Below are 25,527 nucleotides of genomic sequence, written 5' to 3'. Positions count from 1 at the left end.
CCACAGTCACAGAAGTAGCGGAACTCATGAAGCTCCAGGAAATCCCCAATATGGACAAAGGCATTGCTATCACTGTAACTGAGTAAACAGAAGATATAAATGTTTCGAATGATAAAACAAACACAATAAACACTCGACTACGACAATGTATAGTTTATCTGTGTTATTCAAGCCATCTCTGGTATTTTCATAATAATTAAATATATTTATAATCCATTGCTAATCAATGTGTTAGTAATCTATGGAACATATTTTCTGCCTCATTCTGTGACAAGAATCTACATCAGATCACAAATGTTGTGGACTAAAAAGGTTATAATGTTCTCTCTTGTTGGACAACAGGTTTAAAAACGTGAATACAAGAGAATTTTAGCTTTAGGCATTTTAATTTAAGCATGTTTAGCTTAGCTAGTTAATGGAAGGCTACCTGCTGCTGTCAGAGCAAGTGTAATTACTGCATTCACACTAGGGATGTTCATTTCGGTTATTTTTCCTAAACGACAGCCGACGCTCATTAACGGATTATTAACCGTTAACCGACAGGATTATTTTAAATTAGAAAGAATAAGTGCCCCGTTAAAAATACTAACATTTGTTTTCCTGGGATTAATTTTACATGCGCAAAAAGCAACAAACAACAGAACATGAGGATTCACATGGACATCATATCACATCACGCACCCGTAGCGCTTCTGCGAGCGATAAAGCTAGGCGCTAATATAATGAATAAATAGGCATATACGAGAAATATATTTTCACTTAAATAATAATTTAAGAAAACGAAAGAAAAACGAAAACGAAAGAAAAACTGTGTAAAAACTGAGTCACCACATTGACTCTCACACTACACAGCACACTGGACTACAGTTCCCACAATGCATTGCACAGATCACAGCTGTCACCATTCACTCATCACACACACCTGATGCTCATTTCACAATCACGCACTCACTATTTAACCTGGGACTTCCTCTTGCTCTGGGCCGAGTATTGATCTGCATTTAGTGCTCACCTAGCGCTAGCTGCTTTACCGTGCCATTCCGTGTTTCTGTTTTGTTCCTGTAATTGTGTTAGAATTTATCACTCCCCAAGCGATAGCAACTTTACAGAGCCATAGTCATAGTCCTAGTCTTAGTCTTGCCTTGTTTTCCTGCCGTGTCTGACCCTGCCCGTGTTTACTGGATTTACCCTTAGCCTCTGCCGTTTGGACTCTGTTCGCTCCCCGTTTGGACTTATTGCTCTCGTCTCTGGATTATCTCTCTGCCTTGCCCCTTTGGATACTGTTCGTTGATCGTCGACCCACGCTTGCTCCACGGATTGCTCTGTCTTGCCCTTGCCATACCTGTTTGCCGATCTCTGACCCTGCCTGTTTTCTGACCATGTTTGGTAATAAAGCTTTGCATATGGATCCGCACGTCTCACGTCTCGTCAGCCCCGTAACAGTGTCGAACGAGAGACCCAACGTTGGTTTGAGTTTCGTTTTATCCTAAATTAATTTGTTTTGGTTTGTCGTTATATAGCTATAGCTTCTTACATTTTTAATTCTTGTTCTTTTCTAAATAGCCTACTGTTAATTTAAAGGATTTGTATAAAATAAATAAGTGACTTTAAACCGTTTAACTGATTGTATTAATCGGTCAAAATTCTTATCGGTCTGTTAACGGTTAAACGGTTAAAATGAACATCCTTAATTCACGCGCTCCTCAGATGCTCTCATTTCCCGAGTTGTGCCTTTAAGTCGGAATGTGAAAACAGCACATTCGCGTTACTACAAAGATTTGTTGGACTTGTATTATTAGAGCATTCTGACTTGAGTTCACGTGCATTTTCTCAGTTGGGAAATTATTTTTCACGTGCGGTACCGGTGATGATGCATCTTACGTTCGTTTCGGAGAAACAAAGGACAAATATTTAAATCGATCGCTCAGGCATGGCACCAAAATGAGGCACTGAAATCTGCGTTCTGATTCGGTTCTAGTACATTCCGGTTACATAGGTACCGGTGCCATATTGGTACCGGGTTTCGGTACCCAACCCTATATATAGTGCGTACACATATCATGTAAACAGAAACTTTTATTTTAGATTTGATTAATCGCGATTAATCGATTTGATAGGCCTATATTACATTACTTTATATTATATTATATTATAACCTTAATCTATGAAGAAATGTTCTAAGATGGCACCGCAGATGTTTTTGTTTGTTTTTCCTGTTTTTTTGTTTCTCAAATACGATCAGTTTTACCAGGGATGACCTGCTGAACACACCACAAAATCTTTTACTGGATTTTGACTATTCGGATGTTTTGCTGGACACTGTAGTTGGTGGAGCAGTAGCTCTGGTCAAACGCTTCAGGAGGACGCGCAGACGGGGGAAGCGAGCTGGCGCGCTTGTGAAGCTTTGTCAGCGCGGATTTCGAATGCCATTGCCTAGCATCCATCTGGCGAATCTCTGCTCTCTACCCAACAAAACGGACAAACTCCTTCTGCTCTCTCGGACAAACAAGGATTTTTCTAACTCTGCTGCTCTGTGTTTCACGGAAACCTGGCTGAATGGCGACACACCGGACAGCGTGCTACATCTGGCTAACTTCCAGCTGATCAGAGCAGATCGGGATGCGGAATGAATGGGGAAATCGCGCGGCGGTGGGACATGCTTTTACATCAATGAGAGGAGGTGCACAGATGTAACTGTGTTAAAGAAGATGTGCTGTTCAGATCTAGAAACGCTCTTCATTAACTGCAAGCCGTTCTATTCGCCGCGGGAGTTCTGCTCGTTAATTTTTGTGAGTGTCTACTTTCCACCGCAAGCGCATGTATGGTCAACTTTACAGAAATTCGCTGATCTGATCACAGACACAGAACAACAACACCCAGACTCTGTTTTAATCATTCTCGGGGACTTTAATAAAGCAAATCTCTCCCGCGAACTGCCAAAATACAGACAGAACATCACATGCCCCACCAGAGACAGTAATATATTGGATCACTGTTACACAACAATAAAGGACACATATCACTCTGTCCCACGAGCAGCTTTAGGACTCTCTGATCACTGTTTGGTTCATCTTATTCCGACCTACAGGCAGAAACTTAAATCTGCAAAACGTCTATTAAGAACTGTTAAAAGATGACCTAATGAGACAGAGCGGGATTTACAAGCCTGCTTCTCTCTCACTGATTGGACTGTTTTTGAAGCTGCTGCCACCGATCTGGACGAGCTCACAGAGACTGTAACTTCATATATCAGTTTCTGTGAAGATATGTGCATTCCTTCCAGGACTCATTTAACTTACAACAATGACAAACCATGGTTCACTGCAAAACTCAGACAGCTCCATCAGACCAAAGATGCTTACAGAAAGGGGGATAAAGTCTTGTATAAACAGGCCAAATACACACTGGAAAAGGAGATCAGAGTGGCAAAGAGGAATTATTCTGACAAGCTAAGGATCAAATTCTCTTCCAGTGATTCTGCTTCAATGTGGAAAGGTATGAAAGATATCACCAGTTACAAGACACCATCCCCCAGCACTTTGGAGAATCAACAACTAACAGACGACTTGAACGAGTTTTATTGCAGGTTTGAAAAATCACCCCACACCCGCTCTGAACACCTCTCCACACAACCATTCACACCTCCAGCAACCCCCCTCTCCCCCACACCTACAATTCAGATAAGTGTAGATGACGTGCGCCAGAAAAAGAGAAGGAAAGCACCAGGCTCAGACGGTGTGTCACCAGCCTGCCTAAAAATCTGTGCTGACCAGCTGGCCCCCATCTTAACACAGATCTTCAACAGATCACTGGAGCTGTGCGAAGTCCCCTCATGCTTCAAACGCTCCACCATCTTCCCCGTCCATAAGAAACCCAAAATAACTGGACTTAATGACTACAGACCTGTGGCTCTAACGTCTGTGGCCATGAAATCATTTGAAAGACTGGTTTTGGCTTATCTGAAGGACATCACTGGACACTTACTGAGCCCCCTGCAGTTTGCCTACAGAGCAAACAGGTCTGTGGATGATGCAGTCAACATGGGACTGCACTTCATCCTGCAGCACCTGGACAGACCAGGAACTTGTGTGAGGATCCTGTTTGTGGACTTTAGCTTCGCTTTTAACACCATCATCACGGACACCCTTCAGAATAAACTGACACAGCTCTCTGTCCCCACCTCTGTCTGTCAGTGGATCAACAGCTTCCTGACAGACAGGCAGCAGTTAGTAAAGCTTGGTAAATTCACATCCAACACCCGCACCATCAGCACTGGAGCTCCTCAGGGCTGCGTTCTCTCCCCACTGCTCTTCTCCCTCTACACGAATGACTGCACATCTAAAGACCCCTCTGTCAAGCTCCTGAAGTTTGCAGACGACACCACACTGATCAAACTCATTCAGGACGGTGACAAGTCTGCTTACAGACAGGAGGTTAAGGAGCTGGCTGTCTGGTGCAGTCTTAACAACCTGGAGCTTAACACGCTCAAAACTGTGGAGATGATCGTGGACTTCAGAAGAAAGCCCCCTGCTTTCCCCCCACTCACCATCATGAACAGCACTGTGACTCCAGTGGAGTCATTCAGATTCCTGGGCACCATAATTTCTCAGGACCTGAAGTGGGACAATCACATTGAGTCTATTGTCAAAAAGGCCCAGCAGAGGTTGTACTTCCTTCACCAGCTGAGGAAGTTCAACCTGCCACAGGACTTGCTGAAACAGTTCTACTCAGCCATCATTGAATCCATCCTCTGCACATCAGTAACTGGCTGGTTCGGCTCAGCTACCAAATCTGACCTCAGAAGACTACGGAGGGACTATCATTGGTACAACCCTCCCCACTCTCCAAGAACTGTACTTATCCAGAATGAGCAAAAGGGCTTGTAAAATCACTCTGGACCCCTCACATCCAGCACACTCCCTCTTTGAACTGTTACCGTCTGGTCGGCGCTACAGAGCTCTGAGCACCAGAACGACCAGACACAGGAACAGTTTCTTCCCTCAGGCAATCCATCTCATGAACACTTGACAATAAAACGCGGAACACACAACTCTATTATATATTCACCACACTTGCTTACTTTTTTATCTAATTTTTTCATTTCAAATTTGCACATATCAGACCTGTACACACATAATTGTCTATATTATATATTGTGTTTTTGCTGTTTTGTACATTGCCTATTTGGATATTTGTATATTATTCTCATAATATCTGTGTCCTGTCCTGTTGCTGTCTTTCTGTTGCACTGTGGAGCTTTTGTCACTAAAACAAATTCCTCGTATGTGTAAACATACTTGGCCAATAAAGCTCATTCTGATTCTGAGTATTACACACCTTTATTTTTCTGAGTAAATAAATACCAATAATATCTGAAATAATCTTAATTGGAATATTATATTATTAATTAATAATAACTATACTTACAATGTATATTATTGTCAATTATAGTATACATGTATGTATGGGACACTTGTATTCATTATAATGCTAAAATATGATTTAATTGTGTAAGGAAAGAAATGTTTTCTTTTCTGTTTGGTGTCTTAATTAAAGTGATCCATTTTTGCAAACAAATCAATATCTTCTAAAAAGCAATTACTTAGCAGCATGCCTTAAGGTTGAGGAGGTGATTATAGAAAACTTTTAATTTCAACAATGTTTTCATAAAGAAGACATTAAGATAAAATGATGGACATCATTCGGTACTGCAAAATGTAGCCTTTAGATTCAATTGTAATTCTTAGTGTTTCAGCATTAGACTAAGTGCACAAAGCTTGAGAAGAAGTTTGCATCTCCTCCTCCTTTTTTTGCCGTAATTAGTGCAAAGTGCAGCACAAGCAGGAAAGTAGGGGTGTGACAAAGAGAAAGAGATCGGGACCTACAGCACCACAGCCAACTTTAAACTCATTGACCTCAGCTATATAACGCTCTAGGCACAGGGACCTGATTTACCAGTTTAAGGACATAACTCACAAGCAGTGGTGTCAAAAGTATTCACATTCATTACTCAAGTAGAAGTATAGATACTAGGGTTTAAAAAGACTTCTGTAGAAGTTGAAGTATCAACTCAAGTTTTTTACTCAAGTAAAAGTACTGGTTTCAAAACTACTTAAAGTATAAAAGTAAAAGTAATGGAAGGAAAAAAAATGCCATTAAGGACAAAAGCTTAGGGCGCGGCACAGGGGCCTATTGTGCACTACCCCACCTCCTCAAAAAAATGTTTTTCTAAAGGCCATAATGACTATAATGTTATATTAAAATGTTAATGTTGAAAAATGTGGGATGCACTAGGCTACCTGTTTCAGCCGGATATGTGCCCACTGAAAATGAACGCATTTTAGTACAATGCAAATACATTAAAAAACCATGTGTACTACTGAGTATTAACGTGTTTCATGGAGCGGAAGATATGATGACTAGTTGCCTGTAAGTATTGTAATGGTGCAAAAAGTCAAACTTCAGAGGCATGTCATCAATAACCTTTATTGGAATGTAAATGTACATCCAAGCTTAGCTGCAGGACTCTGTGAGGGCAACGGACGAAGAGAAAGCACCCGTTTGATAAATGAGCCAGTAGTGGAGAAATAATAACTTTTAAGAAATAATCTTTTTTGAGTGTGACGTGATTTGTGTCATGTGCAGGTGCGATGGATCGCGTACAAACCAATAGGGTGTCGGAATGGTATAGGTTTATATTCTCATCCAACCACAATTCACTCTATCCGGATGGCCGGATTTATCTGGATAGGTTTTTATTTTTATTTTTTTTTGAGCGATGAGCAAGGGCGATGCTAGGATTTTCATTTTAGGAGGGCTCAGCCCCCTATGATGGTATAATAATAAAAAATAAATATTTACAAAAAAATTTATTAATAGGGTAGGATGGTATACTAAACTTATTGCAGTATTCCACTGTATTGCATAGATGGGTATAACATCCGAGTACAAGCCAAATACAAGTCCACCTGATCTCACACACACACACCTGTTTACTGTACAAACCAAAAATGTTACTGTTTGCATTACTAGTACAAATCTTTTTCTATGCTCAAGTACAAACAGAAAATTGTAAACATAAAACATCATATCACTTTAAACTTACACTGACTATCCATATTAGCAATATAAACAACACAGCTATAAGGCTGGACAATGGATTAAACTATGTGGGTGCTGTGATTAACTTTTAAAAGTAAAATTTTTTTTAAAAAGCCGCAAAACTGAAGCAGTCTGTGAGAAGGACACACAATGTTTCAATCTCTGTCAATAACTCTGATATGCAATTAAAATGAGTGCACTGACTGAGTGCTGTCTGTCACTGTCTTTAATCACTTCTATGCATAACTGTATGGTAGTTAATGCCACATGCACTGTAATATTAAGTTCTATATTGAAAGCTAAGTTTTCAAATAAAAATAGCAATAGCGTGATCGTTTTATAAAGTATGCGTATAATGTGTTAAGGGCTTTCGCTGAAGAAAACAGCTGTGGTGTGATGAGTGGTGAATGCAGCGAAAACTTTACAGAAGATTGGAAACCGATTGCTCTCCCATGACTTTTTGTAAACCGTATTCAAGACAAAGAACTGCACAGATGTAGATATTATAACAATCTATCGATAAACACACACCGTGTCCTCTCCTCTGCGCCACCGCAGTCTGTGGATTGAAGAACGCGCAGAAAGATGGGGAGGAGCCGAAGTCTGCTGCCGTTTGAAATTTAAAGGGGAAGAATCGTAAGATGCTAAAGCCCCCCTAAAAATGACCTAGCAACGCCCATGACGATGACAAGCCGGAATGAAAACGAGCCGAAATGAAATAGGAGTAACGAGGCTATTTTTAAAATGTAAGGAGTAGAAAGTACAGATAATTGCGTGAAAATGTAAGGAGTAGAAGTAAAAAGTCGGCTGAAAAATAATTACTCCAGTAAAGTATAGATACTCAAAATTTCTACTTAAGTAAGGTAACAAAGTATTTGTACTTCGTTACTTGACACCTCTGCTCACAAGTTTCTATTATAAGAATGTAACCTTTCAAAAGATGTTAAAATCCCTTCTCACTAAGTCACTAGGTCAAACCACAGGTGTCAATATTTAAATACAATCAAATCTCATGGAAATTTCTCTGATCTCACACACCCACATACTCAGCTTGGGTGCTAAAGGCAAACGGAGTAAATGAAGACATCCATTCATTCATGCATTTGCTTATTTTCCATTCTGTTGGCTGATTCTTTGTCTGTTTGAAACCCATGTAGAAGATGTTTTCTGGGCGCACAATCTCACCTGTGCTGAGCAGCAACAGGACCTTCATGGCGAGGAACTCCTCGTAAGTTAGCTGCAGACGGACAAACTCCTGGCTCACCTGCCGCATGCCCACACACAGATCGTACATGGCAGACTGCTGCATACGTTCCCTGGTGGAGAAATTGAGAGGATCTGTAGTAAACAACTTCATTGGTCCACTTTTGTTGAATCAAAAATTGCTGTGGAAATACGTACTTGAGGCACCATTTGAGGTTTATTAGATTACCACATTGGCAGAGCCGTTTGGAGAGCCTCTACAGTCCAGAATTAACCCTCATCTACTGCCAAAGTCAAGTAAAAATAGGCTTGGGCATATAAATGAAAAATAAATCAAACTTGCCAAATGGCCAGTAACTTTATTAGGAACTGTAACATTATTTGTTTAACTAGTTAAGCGATTTAACTATTAATAACAACAAAAATAAGCACCCGGTCAAAGGATTGGAATCATTGTGATTCTTTTGAAACAAGTCTCTCATGCTCACCAAGGCTGCGTTTATTTGGTCAAAAATACAGTAATACTGTGAAGTATTATTGCAATTTAAAATAACTGTTTTCTGTTTGAATATATTTAAAATGCAATACATTCATGTGATGGCAAAGCTGAATTAGACACATAACATAAGGACACATTAAATAACAAACATATTATAATTGTTACAAAATATTTCTGTTCCAAACAAATACTGTTCTTTTGAACTTTCTATTGATCAAATGATCCTGAAAAAAATATGAAGCAGCACAACGCTTTTCAACGATTTATACTAGAATGGTTTCTGAAAAATCATGTGACACTGAAGACTGGAGTAATGATGCTGAAAATACAGCTTTGACATCACAGGATTAAATTACATTTTAAAATATTAAACTAATAATATAAATGTATAATTTTTATTAAAATATTAAAATTGTTGCAATTACAATCATTTATATATTTTTTATTACTAATAAAGTTTTCAAAGACAAACAAACATGCAACCAGAAGTTTTCCAAAAGAGCATGGCACTAACAACACCAAGGTCATGGGTTCGATTCCCAGGGAATGCATAAACTGATCAAATGTACACCTAAATGTGTACATGAAAATGAATTCTGGCTTTTCAGTCTTGTTCTTAGTCTTATTCACCACTTTTGGTTTCATCTTGACACTGTCTTGGCTGTTTATTAATTTACTAGTTACCTTTTCTGATCTGCCACTTTGCTTGGCTCTAGGTGTGTGTGTGTTTCAGAACACATGCATGAATACTGATAATGTCTTCCAAAGCTGTCTGGCAGAAATGATTCTGTCTCTCCCATTCTTCCAGTCTGACAGATCTTTATTTAATATCCCAACCTTCAATCAGTTTTCAGATGGAATGAGAGAAGAGTTCAATTCCTCATCTCTGCACATGTAAGAAAATCTGCCTTATAGTGGTGTCCTTACAGTAGATTTTCTAATTATTCTTTTTATATATATATACCATTTACATTCTGTCATAAACAATAGATGTTATTGAGAAAGAAGGAAATGGCATTTGTTGTGGCTCGTCTTTCAGTTGCTATGGAGATGTGTTTTATATGAATTGTGTCAGAGGTGTGAAAGTTGGAAGAGCATACACATACAGCAGTCTGTCAAAGTTCACCCTCACCCATCCATACGTATATATTGGACTCTTTTTGACATACTTTTAGAGGACACTGAAAAGTGCCAGACTGGAAACCTGGAAACCTTTGTTTTGCTCCTCTTCAAGGCAGACATACAATGTTTTCAATCAATATCTTTTAAGGGCACTGCTGCATTAGTCCTGCAGTGCTTCTCAACTGGTTTTGCTTCAAGACCTAAATTTCACATGGACCAAAATATCCTTAAAACCAACCATTGAAATGTAATAATATAACAATGAACTGCACTCAGAATATGTAGAATAATTAATATGTCGTAGACTGAATGGGAAAGTTGGTGACCATATTTGTCACTATACTATATGTCTTCAGAATGGTTAAACGTTCTTGGCAGCCAATATTTCTATAACTAATAACTAATTATGGTCAGTACAAACCTTTATTTAATGTATTTTCGATTGTATTTTACCTTGTCTAGTTCATGAAAAAATCTTGTCCTTTTTAAAGCGTATTTATTTAGGCATCTTAACTAAACTGTGTGCACATACTATTAGTACACATACTATTTTCAGTGGAAACACGTTGACCTGTTGACTTTGGGACAGTATATATGTGCTATTTAATATATATACGTGGTTAATGTAATGTAATGTGTTTATCTTACAAATGTGGTTTTGTGGATGACAACACTCTGCTGCCTACGTGGAGGTTTGCCATCAGAATGTGTGGAAGTCGTGTATGAGGTGATGAGAATATTTTAATATGTAAACATGTCAGTTAATTCTGTGCATTTTCTCAAGATCTTTCCAAGTCATTTGGCAAATACAATGAAGTGCTCCAATTCTCCTGCAGGGGTCACTATGCTCTATTTTTACGCTTCTCCAACTGTGCTCAATAAATGGGCATTTAGCTTTAAAAAGCACACAATCACACTCTTTCCACTCAACACTTCTCTTCGATTGTGCTGATTATGTGCCCCATTGACCTAACTCTCGGCCTTGATCAACGTTATCAAGAAGCGCTTATAGGGAAACTGTATTTCCTAGCGGAGCAATTGAAGGGACAGTTTTGAGGTCACAGTCATACGCCTGCTGGGAACATGCTTATTGAGCTTATTATTTTGTATTATTATCTCAACTTGTGTAACTTGAAGCACCGGACTCTTTAGACAGGGTTAACTTAAGGCCAAGGATTGTCTGTATGTGGTAGTTTATGAAAAAAAAAGGGAGTTTTTTTTTTTCACTTACTTCATATGTTTGGATGGAATAAATCAGCAGATATCTATATGAAGTAAATATGCAGTGTTGTGTGAGTTAGCTTACTCGTTGAAGACGAGGTCAGGGGCGAAGTACAGCATTTGGGCGTTGGTATGTTTGTAGGATCTCCAGCTGAGGGAGAAGGAGGAGAGACACATCCAGGAATACTGGATCAGCGTGATTTGGTCCTCAATGGGTAGACTGCGGAAACCTGGGGGAAAAAAATAAAGGGCAAGTTAACACAGAGCAAAGAGACATATGGAATACTCGAGGGCATGACTTGCCCTGAAGCAGAGCTAACATTAAGCCAGAACTGTAGGCTCTAAGAAATAAAATAGGATCTTGCTATTCTGGGCTTTTGTTCACCTAAAATAAAAATACTTTGTTTTTTGTCACTATGAAGATATTTTTGTTATATGGCAAGAGCTGCATTATGATTCTTCAAAAAAATCCCATTTTGTGTTCCACTGAGAATATATATATATATATATATATATATATATATATATATATAATAAAGATGAGAAATTAATGATAGAATTTCCATACTATTTTTTTTTTTTTTTTTTTGAAATATGAAATATGCATACAAGAAATGGATGCAAATAGTAACACTGTTTGGAAAAAGGCGAGTAAAGTTCTAATTTTATTTACTTCTTTAGTTCATGTAATGTGTGTGGCCACTGTGAACCTAACAGTTTGAGGTTGATTCCTAGAGTGGCACAAATTTGTTCACAAATGAAAAAGTCGTGCAGTGCAGTTGGTGCAATCAAGTTTACATGAATCACAGAAGGTTTCCATTCATTGTCCTGTTGTCAGAGAGAGTTAGCATTACAACTGGATTCTTGCCAAAACTCACATTGAGAGCTATAAAGTCACCCACAAGCTATAATATAAGCCACATGAGGACACACTATAAACTTATCAGTGAAGCAGAGGCTATTTTTGGCTTGTCTGCAATACGCAAATTCAGTATTGACTATAATGTGTCACACCATTAAATTACAATCTCTATTGTACAATAGCTTTATCATTTCCAGGCAATCTCTGAGCATCCCTTGTGTTCTCTTTTGTTATAAATAATAATTTCCCCACATTATCCCTTTGGAAACTGGTCCAAATGTTGGTGAAACTAGTGAAATTATTGTCAATGTAACTTGCTAAAACTTACAGAACTACAAAACATAAAGTGTTGAAATGCAACATATTTTTCCCCATCAAATACCAACCTGAAGCTGTTTTTGACTCCTAAAATGGTTTAAAATCAATTGACAAACACAGAACAACGTGGACATAACAGAACAAAATAACTAATAAGTCATCACTTGTAGATTATCTGAGCGTGTGATGCATTGACTGCCCAAAGGCTGCCTGGAAAGTCTTTGAAACTCGGTGAGCCAGTTTGCCCTGGTGTGTTTTCAGCCTTCTATTTTTATATCCGGATATAGCAAGGAGACACCCTGGTATCAAATAATTGCAATACAGCAAATGACCGTCTAGTTGCAAGGTACCTTGAAAACTTAATTTGGAATGACAAAAACAGATGTTTTCAAAATTATAATTAACTACTAAAAATTGTATGGGATTTTTAGTTTATAATATAGTAACATATGCTAGCAATTCTCAGTTAATCAATTACTGTTACTACGGACACAGTGAACCTCTGATTCTTCTAAATGATGAGCCAACCTACTTTGGAAGCTTGTGGACTTCAAATAAATGCAGTTCTTTCTAGAGTTCTGTTCGTCAGAGAATCCTAAAAATGACCATGATTTCCATGTTTTTTAACTGTTTTCAACATTCAAATATTATTAAATGTTTTTTGAGTTGCAAATCACCATATTAGAATGAATTCTGAAGAAACATCACGTGACACTGAAGATTGATGCTGAAAATTCAGCTTTGCATCACAGGAATAAAGTACATTTTAAAAATTTTAAATAGAAAAAAGTTCTTTTAAATTACAATATTTCACAATATTGCTGTTTCCACTATTTTTGATCAATTCAATTCAGCCTTGTTGAACATACAGATATAGAATGTTAAAGGGATAGTTCACCCAAAAATGAAAATTCTGTCATTAATTACTCACTCTCATGTTGTTCCAAACCTGTAAGACCTTCGTTCATCTTCGTAACACAAATTAAGATATTTCTGATGAAAGCCGAGAGCTTTCTGACCCTGCATAGATAGCAATGCAACTTACATGTTCAGGGGCCCAGAAACATAGTAAAGACATTGTTACAATAGTCCATGTGACATCAGTGGTTCATCATCAGTTTTATGACCCTATGAGAATACTTTTTGTGCACAAAGAAAACAAAAATAGCAACTTTATTCAATAATTTCTTCTCTTTCGTGTCAGTCTTCGCAGCGCGTTCACAAGAGTACAATGATACATGGACTATTTTAATGATGTCCTTACTATGATTCAGGGCCTTGAACGTTTCAGCTGCATTGCTGTCTATGCAGAGTCAGAAAGCTCTTGGATTTCATCAAAAATATCTTAATTTGTGTTCTGAAGATGAATGAAGGTCTTACAGGTTTGGAACGATGTAAGGGTGAGTAATTTATGACAGAATTTTCATTTTTGGGCAAACTATCCCTTCAAATAATGTGTCAATACATGTAAAAGCCTGAATAGTTAGGTGTGGGCTGAAGACACAGATCTTATGATCCTGAACACAATTATAGAAAATTATAATTATAATTATATAGACCCTACTATACCAATGCCACCAACAGGTCAAGGATTGTATCAATATGACAGCATGCATAGTTTCTAAGTACATTTCAGAGATCAACAGTTCAACTAATACTTGACCTTGATTTGCAAATATGTTCAAATCAGGGGAAAATTTCCCTGTCTTTTGAATAAGCAGAAGACAGAACCTGAGAAACAAATTACTATACCTGGAAGTACTTTGGCCCACTTGACCACTCGGATCATCTGTTTTCCGGCGAGGTGGTTGAGGCTGGTGAGCAGGTGGTCGGTTGTGTCAGGCTGTGTGCTATCATAGCCCGCGAACACCACTTCAGGCTCTATGAGCTCCAGGACGCTACACACGGACGGTGACAGAAATGGTGCCACCGTGGGGACATGGGGGACAAGAGCGTTGGCCGAGCTCAACTCTTTCTCCGAGGTCAGAAACGGAGGCCCGTCCTTTGAGTTCTGCAGGGAAGAATCCTCGCTAACGCTCTTCATCTTCCCCAACTTCTTAGACTTCCGTGCTGAGAAATAACAAACATATATTGGCATATGATTGGCTCTATCACTCTCTCCTCTCCACCTGTAACTGGTGTGTGGTGAGCGCACTGGCGCCGTTGTACTGTGGCTGCTGTCGCATCATCCAAGTGGATGCTGCACACTGGTGGTGGTTGAGGAGAGACCCCCACATGATTGTAAAGCGCTTTGGGTGTACGGCAATACACAATAAATGCGCTATATAAATGCATCATTCATTCATATTATGTTTTATAAACATTTATAGCCGTTCGCTTGAGCAGCCTGATCCATTTTATGAATGATTACAATTTATGTTAAACACTGAAGGTCTTACAATGATTTATAAGAGAGATACATTATTTGAAATGGACAAGGTATTAATGAAAAGACCCCCAGTGTAGTCTTCAAGCAGTGTTTCTAGAGTTCTTCATTTCTGAAATGAGCTGGAGCTGATAGAAGTAATTATTCAAATAGAGATGGATCTTATAGCAGGGATCACAGTTTAAATCCCTGCTGTATAGATGTGACCTCTTATGTGGTTCAGGAGGATGCTGTTAATTGGCTGTGTGAGTGTTCCAATTTGATATTAATTGCAAGATTCCTGTGCCAGCAGATTTTATATCACATCAGTAAGTGAGAATGAAGGTGGCATATGTGCTAGTCTCAGTAAATGCTCAGATTTTATACTCTCTCTCGACAACTTTGTGAAAACTTTGTAGTCTTTCAAATGGATGTTCATTTGTCATTTAAAGTCAAATACATCTACTATATCTCTTGATGTAAAGATAGTCTCATCAGAATAAAAAATGTACACTTCCCCTTAAGCCCGGTACACACCAAGCCGACGGTCGGCTGTCAGGCAGTTTTTGTTCGTCGGCCGACTAAGTTTTCTCAGTGTGTTCCGCACCATTGGCTGAAGTTGGTCCTCGTCTGCTTTTTTTTCGGCCGATTCGACATGTTGAATCGGCGTCGGAGCTCGTTGGTCAGTCGGGCCATCTGATCATTCTGATTGGCTGTTTAGCTGGTGAACCAGTGCGCGAGAAATGCGCAGAACGGACGTGCTACTTGGCCGTCGGGTGTCGAGCGTCGGTTTGGTGTGTCAGGACAACTTTGGACCCAGACGCTGCAGACGTGAGCCGACCCCGCAGTCTGCTTTCGTCGCCACAAGTTCGTCGGCGTCAGCTTGGTGTGTACTGGGCTTTATACATTCATATGATTTTTAGCCCAAAGATTTTCACCTAGAATGACTCAATGAGGTTCAGGGAGAATTTCAATTAAAAGCGGTAGAATAATAAGTGTTATTAAACTCTAAATATCTTCCTGCAGTCCCTTCATTGACCCCCCAAATTTTTTATTTTACACTGGAACTTAATCAAAATGTAATATAATATTAATAATAATGTAATATCTAATTTATTATTTGTTAGTAATGTTCTCAAGATACTTTTATGAGAGACAAAAAAAAAATGACTACATACAGTTACAACGTATATACTGTATTATTCAGTGATAACAGTTGGTTTAAGATAAACTATATATGCCACATACATTTGTTAAAACCGTAGTTAGTCATTTGAAAATGTGACTAGAGTCATCTGTTAAAAGTTACAACTCATTTACTATTTATTTATTTCCATTCCAAGGGACATTTGTATTGAAAATTGTGACTAACAAACATCAGGGAAATACGGGTAAGACAAGCACCCTCCTTTACCACAGAAATGGAATTTAGAAACCCAACCAGGTAGAAATGCAGCTTTGATCAGACTTGGTCAAATAAATCACGTGTTGTAATTCTAGGCACATTACAGATGAACATGATGAAACTTCACTGTTTTTAAAATTTTTCTTTTGTTTTTTCCCTGCTAGTATTTTTGTGTTTTTTCATCTGTTTGGAGTCATTAGTTAATGTTTGACTAATTTGTCGTCCACCTTGGTCATTTTTTCCAGCTCACCGAGTACTGCTCAAATTGTGTTGCAATTATATTGAAATCACAGATGTATGTGAAGCATATTTCAATATATTCAATATGTAAGCCACTTACCTTTGATAAATAAAAGAGAAAAAAAGAACAGATTTCTTTGTAACACTGTAAATCTTCACTAAAAAGGCAATCCCTCATATTATAACATTTGGTGTTTTTTTATATTCTGGATATGGTTCTTATATTTTAAGATTAATGATCTCAGGTGTGCCCGTATAATTGTTTCATATCATTTCACAACAGTTTTTAGTCCCATAGTAAGTAAATTCAGTTACCCCCAAGATTCATCCCAGCTTGTAGACACTTCCGTACTCTGCATGCTGGACAGTTTTTCCTCCGAATCTTGTCAATAATACAGTCATTCCTCCCAGCACAAAGGTAGTTGTGCTGACCTGCAAGAAGAGAGAGAACGTGTTCAAGATCTCTATAAAACTCTCTATGTATCGTTTTTTTCTTCCTGTAGGAACTGTTTCAGAAATTAGGAATGAGCTCTTCCAAGGTTCACATGGACAATGGTTTGTTTACAGGACAGTTAATTTAACCAATTAATTTATATGATTACTTATTAAAAATGACATAATATATAGTTTTCTGTGGAGGCTTTTCTAGGTCATTTTGATGTGTTTTGGTTAATTTGAAAAAAATGAATTAGAAAATAATGTAATTAATTCAATGAAAAATTACAAATTTTGATTTACTGCGCTAATAACGTAATACAAAAAAGACAGATCACTCCATTACGTGCATTAACAAAAATGTGACCTTCACAAGGCCATTGTGATGCATTCTGGTCCTCGTGCAAAATCATCCCTTTGTGAGTATACGACATAAAGGAGACAGCTGTCTTATACTTTACGCCCCTGCACTATTATCACAGAGGACAAATGAGCCGTCCCAAATAGTGTTTCTGAGTGTGTCATGGGTTGGCTGATGTCTTGGCGTGGGATGCTATGACAGAGGCCGTAACAGCCTGAGAATCCCTCATGCGCTGCCTTCCTTGGCCAAGGCCACAGCTCGTGGATCGAGCTCTCGTTTCGGAGCACCTTTCCGCTCCACTGACTCGCCACACACCCACGCGCTCCACAGGGCCGCATCCAGGCACCATGGCCATGTGCATCTCTCTCCTTCATTCTCTTACCCATATTCCACCCCCTCTTTCACTCGTGCATCATGGGAAGGACTTCTCCGCTAAACTGCATGCCACTGGTGCTACTTACATTACATGAGGGTGCTTTCCTTTAGTGCTTACAGCCCGTGTGGCTGCAGACAGGCACAATGAGTGTTTTCGGTGGAGGAGAAAATGTGTAGCTAGTCTGTCTAGAAGCTGCCAAAAAAGCCCAGGATCTGCAAACGGAGCAACAGCAGCTGTAGCCTTGCCACTATTTCTGGCTAAATCACATGACCCCTTACATAAGCCCATTTTTCTTGCTCTAAAAAAAAACAGTAAACTGCGACACAGGAAACACAACGAAGCCCTCCTCTACCTCACCATCCAAACACAGACGCAAATCTGACCTGAAATCTGTTCGGCTGACTCTCGGGCCCTTTTGACCACTGTATGCAGATGCCCCACAAATCCTGTTAATCATTGTCCCATCAGAAGCACGACACATAGACTGTACCATACTGTGTTTGTGTATCGGCACACATATGTGTGTGTGTAGGTGTTTATGTACAAAAGCAGCAGAGAGACTGTTTGTGTACAAGGATGGAAGGTGAACTTCACATATCATAGCGTTTCAGCGCACTGTAGTTTGTGGATCTATATCTGTGTGGTGTTTATGTACATTGGCTTAAAAATCTCAGCAAGTGCATATTATGATCTATCAAAGTTGTAATATGTTACCTTATTGTTTAGCTATTGTTTTCTCAAAGTTTAGTTTAGAATTTTATTGTGTTTCTAGTGGGAATGTTTTTGCATGCCTTCGGTAATTCAGTTCTCTTGGTTCTTTTAGTCCAGACCAAAAAAGAAATGATACATTTGGTTCGCTTGGTGTTAACACTGGCATTTTTAACGCCGAACCTAAAGATACAAAACAAAAGAAATGAGGATATGGTCAAAATCTGATATTATAACTCACAAAGAGCTTATAAAATCTGTAAAAGAATCAAAACAGAGGCAGGAATTCCTACATTGCACACAGAGTTCTGCTGTAAGGAGATGGCGGTTCCAACAGCTGTCCTAAACTGTTATGGACAACATTCTATAGCTCCTATGATGAGAAGAACCAAGTACTGTATGCTTGGACATACTGTCCTGTTAAAGGTTAAATCTTGTGATCCTGTTTTTGGTTCGTTTAGATGTCTTTGGTTGGTGTTGAATTCATACATCAGTCAAACCACATCAACGTTTGTTTGGAAGTGGACAGATTCCCTGAAAAGGTGCAACTCGGTCAGCTAGTTTGGTATGCACCAAAATTAACAAAGCAATCGCGCCAGAGTTTGTTTTAATCAAACCAAACCTGCCATGTGTAAACATGCCCGTAGTGTTCCTTTTCATTGGTGAGACAAAACTAAAAGTCAGATAGAGATTAAAGGGATAGTTAACACAAAATGCCATTTTTGTCATAGTTTACTCGCTCTCATATCATTCCAAACCTAACGTTTTTATTGTATTTATGCAGAACACAAAAAGAAATAATTTAACAAATTGAATTCAAGACAATGGCAGTACATTACACCACAAGATTGCTTTTATACGTTTTGACGAAAAACAATTCAATCTTGAAGCCATTTTAACTGTAAATGTTGTGTGCATCATTCAACCCTCACTCCAGTCCAGTTGGTGGCGAAAATGTTCTCCTGCTTTTCCTGGTGAAATTGGTTTTACTCAGAATTTTCTGGTTTTCACTTTTATCCACTCAGGGGCGCTATTACGCATCTCCTGAATGAGTCCAGAATCGCCCAATCAAAAACACATGCGAGGAAGACGCAAAATGAGCAATCTATCCAGGAAGTGTAAAGGACTGTGCAAGCTTTGGGGGTGCTGATGGAAGCTATCTACTGCATATTTGCTTTGATCATCGTAATGAATATGAGTCATATGTATATTTGATAAAAATGCAATTTTCTCAGCTTTTTGCTCAAAATGATGTTTTATTTATGACTGAGTTTAATGCTATGGCTGAATTTGTAATACTCATACTATATCATATCACCCTAAGTGTGTGCACGTGAAGAGCCAACATGGGGCTTCCTGTACAAGTCATTCATGATAGAGGGATGCACTGAAAACCTAGCCTGTCAGCTTAGTAATGAAGCAGACATTTAAAAAGGAAACTCCCTGTGAGACTCATGCAATACAATATTCACATCTTTTTTTATCTGTTTTCCAACTGTCATCTCATTTCTGGCTTCGACTTGGTGAGCTTCCCTTTTAAAATTGTTTGCCTTTCGCCAAGTCTTCAGATCTGTTTTCATGGCAATACAGTATCATGTATCTAACCTACATTTAGACCAAGAGGTTTCAGCCCTTTTCACATTAGCCATTAGCTGCAACATGTAGCGTAAACAACAAACCACAGGCTGATGGCATATGAATCAGCATCAGTCTAGTTTTTTCACCAAGTACTTCAAATCTATTCCACAGATATGACTCACATCAAGCTGCTATCAGTTTTTATTGTAGAATGCTATTTCTGCAGTTTTGGGGCATACTGTAAAAATTATTGAATGAAGTATATTTTACAAGAAAATACTATTTTAGACTTTATAATTAAAAATGTAATTAAAAACTAACAATGCGGCGACAGACAAGATAGAGCAGATTACTTTTGGTAAATTTTGTCATTTGTTTTTTAAATAACAATAAATACTGTTATGTGGCTCTTCATGACAGATCGATGTAGCGTCTCAGTTCAAGCAACATGGGAACTGAGCGTTTTTCCTCTTTAATAGTTATAGCACGAAATAAACATGAATGAACATGAGAAGTATCTTGTTTCAATCGCAAAAAGACGTAGGTACACACTATTTTTCAAGTTCAAATCGACCAACTTAAATCTGCACTCCTGGCTGTTTTGTTTGTCAGACAAAATGGCAGATTCGGTTATATTTCCATTATGATTGGTCAGATTTGTCAGTCAAACGCCCGGCGACGGGTCAATTATTTGTGAAATTTACCAGCAATTTCTTACCAAAATTTGTTTCAAAGTAAATCTTACACCAACACGTTCTTACTCCCAACTTGTCACATATTGACGCTTGGTCAGGACCCCTTGGCATCACTTTTTGATGCTCAAGGTAGCCCGTTAGCCTCATTTTTTAACACACAGGGTACCCCTTTTTGACGTGCAGGGTCCTCCATTGCTTTCAGTTGTTTGCCTTAATTTAATGGTTTGCATGCATTTGTAAAAAATATAAATAATTTTCTATAAATTTATACTTTGATTGGAGCACCTAACCCCACCCCTACCCTAAACCTACCCACTTCTGAACAATATAAAACACGTAACAGGCAAATATAAGTACAGTCACAGGTATTTATTGCAAAAACTGACCATAAAAAGCAGTATAAAATATTACAAACAAGTTGTGTTGCATTCCAAGTCTTCTGAAGCCATACGATATCTTTATGCGAAGAAGAGAGTAAAACATAAGGTTTTAATCGCTGCAAATGATCCCGCTACGTTAACACGCTCACATCTCATTCAAAAGCATACTCCCATACTTTGGCATGACACAGTTGGTCATGAGAACACACAAGAACCAATGGCATTTCACAACCAAGACTGATGTAAGGCTTCTTCTGGTGGCGATTTTTGAATTTGTGCACAGACTGCACACAGGATCTGGGCTTTACAGTGGATGGAGATGGTGATCGCATCTATTCCTCTCACAAATCAATCATTTTGCCTCGGAAGGCTTGGAATATTAATATTTTTTAATAAATTATGACTGTAGTTGTACATGCCTATTATATCCTATGTTTTACTGACAAATGGTAGGTTTAGGGGCAGGGGTTAGGTTACATGCTCATAAATATGTAAATAGTGTAATGTAAACAAAATGATTGTGACTGTTTACATTGTAAAATCACGACCCAACATATATGCAATAATGGCAATATTATTACCCAAATATATAATTTAATCATGACAATAAAATTCCCAATGCCTTTCGTGTCGGCATATTGATTCCAAAGATTTTTTATTTAAAGCAATGGAGGACCCTGCATGTCGAAAAATTATGCTAAAGGGTCCTGACCAAGTGTCAATATGTGACGAGTTGGGAGTGAGGATGTGTTGCTTACACCATACTTTTTCATTGTATAAAGGGGTGTTCACACTGAAGTGACAAAGTGATATGCAATTTTCAGTGACTTCTGATGCCATGAGTGACTACGAGAGATAATGATTCGCCATCCAATACAGAACTTGAGTAGAAATACCTACTGGCAACCACCAGCTTTGTCAATCTCTCCAGCGATTTAATCACAATATAAGCACTCCTTCAGTTAATGACATTACCGATTTCAGTTTCTAAAGTAAGAGACTAATTTAGTTCTGCTAAATATGTTTTCTTAATTGATGTAAACTGCAGATCTTATTTTCTGTGTTCATCCAACATGTCAACATTCAGTCTTCAGAAGGATTATTGCGTGAACTGACGCATAAGAGTTAAATTACAAACCAAAACGCAGCTGTAATCATTTATGAAAATACAGTTTTTCCAGTTTCCTCTAATCATTTGTTATTTCCACACATGCACTTCCTGCACTTTGCAGTCCTCTGCTTTCCTGTTAGAAATTGTATCTGGTCCAAGGCTGAAGAGCTACTGCTTCATCTTTATACAACGTCCAGTGGAAAAAACGTGTTATATATTTGTACTGTATATGGAAATTAATCTTTTTCTCTGCGGTTTTACTGTACATTAGGCTTAGGGCTGTCTTGAGGGCAACATATGGATTAATAAAGCCAGATAGTTCACAATTAGTTATTGTGGTTATGATCATAAATTGATACAGTTAGAAACATCTGTCACCAACTGACCAGAATAAACCCTTTCATAACCTCAACCGTATCAATAATACACGGTCACGACCCATGTCCCAAAATATATTGATGTTGGAAACACAGATGCCATAATGTGATAGCCGTCATCCGATTTGCTTAAACACAAAGGGTGTCTCGCTTTGCATTGATGTCAAAGAACAAAGGTATCACCCACAAGGCGGAAGAGATGGCAGATACTGAAAGAAGCAGTGCTGTAGGCAAACACAGAGGGTTTATTTGAGGTGACCTGTTTAGTGGACTGTATAGTTGTTCGACCCTACTCACTGACCAATCACAGCACTCTGAGTTCTGACATTTTTCAGTATGTGTGCTTGTCAACCACACGCATGGCAAAGTGAAGTTTGTGGAGTGTCACTTCTTTGTCATTAAAAGCATATTTAAATTCATCCTCAGGGCTATAAATTATGAAAGCCATTTCTGTAACCTTATATCTCACAATTGTGGCTTTATATTGTATGTGTGTGTAACTACAATGTGACTTTCTAATTGTAAAATGTATTTCACTATTGTCTTGTTTTTTTTGTTTTTTAACTCTAAGATGGAAAGAATTCAAGTTTATTTTCCCTCTCAATGAAATCATTAAATCATTATGTGTTCTGGGAATTAGGCACTTTGTGGCATCAGGTGCTACATTCTGTCTTTTTAATTAAACTTTCTTTATTGTTTTTCCACAAAAATCCTCAAAGTTTCTCACTCTTTTATACTGATGCATGATGTTTCCATTCCAAATACACAATACAAAATAACTGTCATATAGACCTGTTAAAGCTGTGTTAAATCAGTGCAATTTTCTTTTTTTTTGTATTATGATTACCAAGTAACAGAAAAGTTTTAACAACTCTTCTGAAAACGTAATGGTTTCATAATGGTCTAGCCAGTTCAATACAAGCCTGTAAATGATGAGCTGTGCAGGACTGACACTGAGTATCATTAAACATGATGACATGCCAAGACACTGATGGCTTTTGAGTAATAAGCATCTGCTGAGCTGTCTGAAAAAACCCATATGGAAATCACAGCCAAGCTAGAGACTGTGGTTTGGAAGTTTGAAACGGAAAAGTGATGAGGGAATATGTTGATGATGAGAAAACGTTGGACAGATCAACTGCATCAAACAACTCACATACTTCACTAGGCTGTTGTAAGGTTGCCAATAAAGTAAATCTCCAACTTTAAAAACTTTGATGGCATGGCAGTGACTATGCATGTGTGTATTGACAATAATCAGAATAACAAATTACTCGGATTAAGATTTTACATGACATAAGCAAACCTCTTTAATCCTGTTTACATGCTATTTGCCATTAATTTGATTATTCCAAAGTGCTTAAAGGGATAATTCACCCAAAAAATGATCAATTTTGTAATCATTTAAAACCTATACGAGTTTCTTTGTTCTGTTGAACACAAAAGAAGATATTTTGAAGATTGCTGGTAACCAAATAGTGGTTGGTAGCCATTGACTTCCATGGCTACCAGCAACTGTTTGGTTACCAACATTCCTTATAATAACTTATTTTGTGTTCAACAGAACAAACAAAAGGTTTGGAACAACTTGAGAGTCAGTAAATGATTATTGGGTGAACTTTCAGTTAAAAAATGGCTGCATTAAAGTGTTTTTGACCATAATGGCCATATCCCGTAAAATTGTAAGCATAAACTCTATTTCCTAAGCTTCCCAGTTTTCAAAGTTGTGCGTGAGCGTAACATGCTTTTCCTCTCCAGCAAAAGCATGTGCGCTTTGGTCAGTGAAAAAGAAGAAAAATGTAGAGAAAGTGTTATAATATGTTACAGGCTACTGTTTTGAGATCAGCTGTTTTAAGGGGCCAGCTGAGAGGGTTTTTTTTTTTTTTTTTTTTTTTTTTTTAAATGCACTGAATGGTTCCAAATCGAGCACCAGCTCTGTCGAAAAGGGGTGAATACAAGCCTTTATAAAGACATCTAACATCAGGAACATCTACAACACTATAAACGTTGAATGTAAATTCCTATAATTTAGTGTTTGTCCCTCTCCATCCCCGAGGTCCCAAATCCTACAGCTAAACCAACACAGTGAAACCGGTCTATCCCTTGTGCCAAATGTAATAACAGATTCTCATAATGAAGGAACAAATATTTTAGTCCTCAGACTGAACAGCTGTAGAGCTCCTAATAAAAGTCTACTGAGTATTAGCTGGTACCATATGGCCACTTTACACTATTCCCACAGAAACAAGTGTTTGTGCTGCTATTAGTTATTATTCACGCAGCTCAGGAGCTACACGACAGAGGTTGTTAAGTATTGACTGCAATATTTTGTGATTGTTTTGTTTTTTTTGCATCTATGACAGAGTTTAGCAGTTTTCTTTCATATCAGAAAGAGCAGTCAAGACCTTTCCGCCTTTCAAAAAACTGTAAAGGTTAAAAAAAAGGGCTCTTCTACTTCCACTCGTACATCTTTAAATATCAGTCTTCTGCAATTTGCAATCACAAATTGCACTGAAAACAATTGCCTGTCAAATCTCCCTTGTGCTGCCCCCTATGTGAGTTACTGCATACGTAAAGCATTCCAAATCAGTCTCTTGTGAGCTTCCAAAACAGTTAAGATGCTGCCTTAGAAAGCAGCTGCCTATGTAGGCAGCAGGCAATGAGGCTAGGTTTTGAAACAGACCTCTCTCTGTCTATTCCCTCACTCTGACTATCATTTTATCCTTTTCCAATCTTACTGCTCACCCTCCCTCTTCCCCTAGCTCACTCTTCACAATCTCTCTCTCTGTCTCCTCCCTCCTTTCCTCTCTCTCTCTCTCTCTCTCTCTCTCTCGCTCTCAGATGGTAACTAGGCTGAGGTCAGGTAAGGTAATCGAGCGCACACTCTTACACAGCACTACCTCTGCTGTGGTGTTGGAAAAGCGGCTGCACTTCTGAATGCCCTTGAGGTGTGACCTCATTCAGGGCTCTGAGGAACAATCACAACCTGAGAGAATGCTTTATATAAACACACATTTTTCCAACATTTAATAACTTCATATATTGCTATAAATTACTATATCAGTTTAGTAGTAATTGTTACAGGATGACATACAGTCAGCTGGTCATTTTCTCAAAACAAACCCTTATGAGTTGGGGTCCTGTATCATCCTGAAATGGTATATTTTCTA

At 38.3% G+C, this 25,527-nt stretch overlaps 1 protein-coding gene across 2 annotated transcripts in view; it reads right to left on the bottom strand.

The window, feature by feature from the left end:
- The window catches only part of LOC306872320 (mineralocorticoid receptor-like), an 81,601-nt gene that overhangs the window by 10,032 nt on the left and 46,042 nt on the right, over nucleotides 1-25,527 (bottom strand). Inside the window, exons 4-7 of one of the 2 annotated variants that reach the window (XM_079420821.1) lie at nucleotides 16,652-16,768; nucleotides 14,079-14,396; nucleotides 11,232-11,376; nucleotides 8,287-8,417 (exon numbers count right to left, since the gene is read on the bottom strand). In XM_079420821.1, the coding sequence (XP_079276947.1) occupies nucleotides 8,287-8,417; nucleotides 11,232-11,376; nucleotides 14,079-14,396; nucleotides 16,652-16,768 (711 nt within the window). The remainder of the gene's footprint in view (nucleotides 1-8,286; nucleotides 8,418-11,231; nucleotides 11,377-14,078; nucleotides 14,397-16,651; nucleotides 16,769-25,527) is intronic. The other variant, XM_079420822.1, reaches the window with a different exon arrangement.

Source organism: Barbus barbus (genome assembly GCF_936440315.1).
Source record: "Barbus barbus genome assembly, chromosome: 7".
NCBI classification, from domain to species: Eukaryota; Metazoa; Chordata; class Actinopteri; order Cypriniformes; family Cyprinidae; genus Barbus; species Barbus barbus.
Note: the sequence above shows the minus strand (reverse complement) of the source record. Positions and strands in the feature narration are given on the sequence as shown.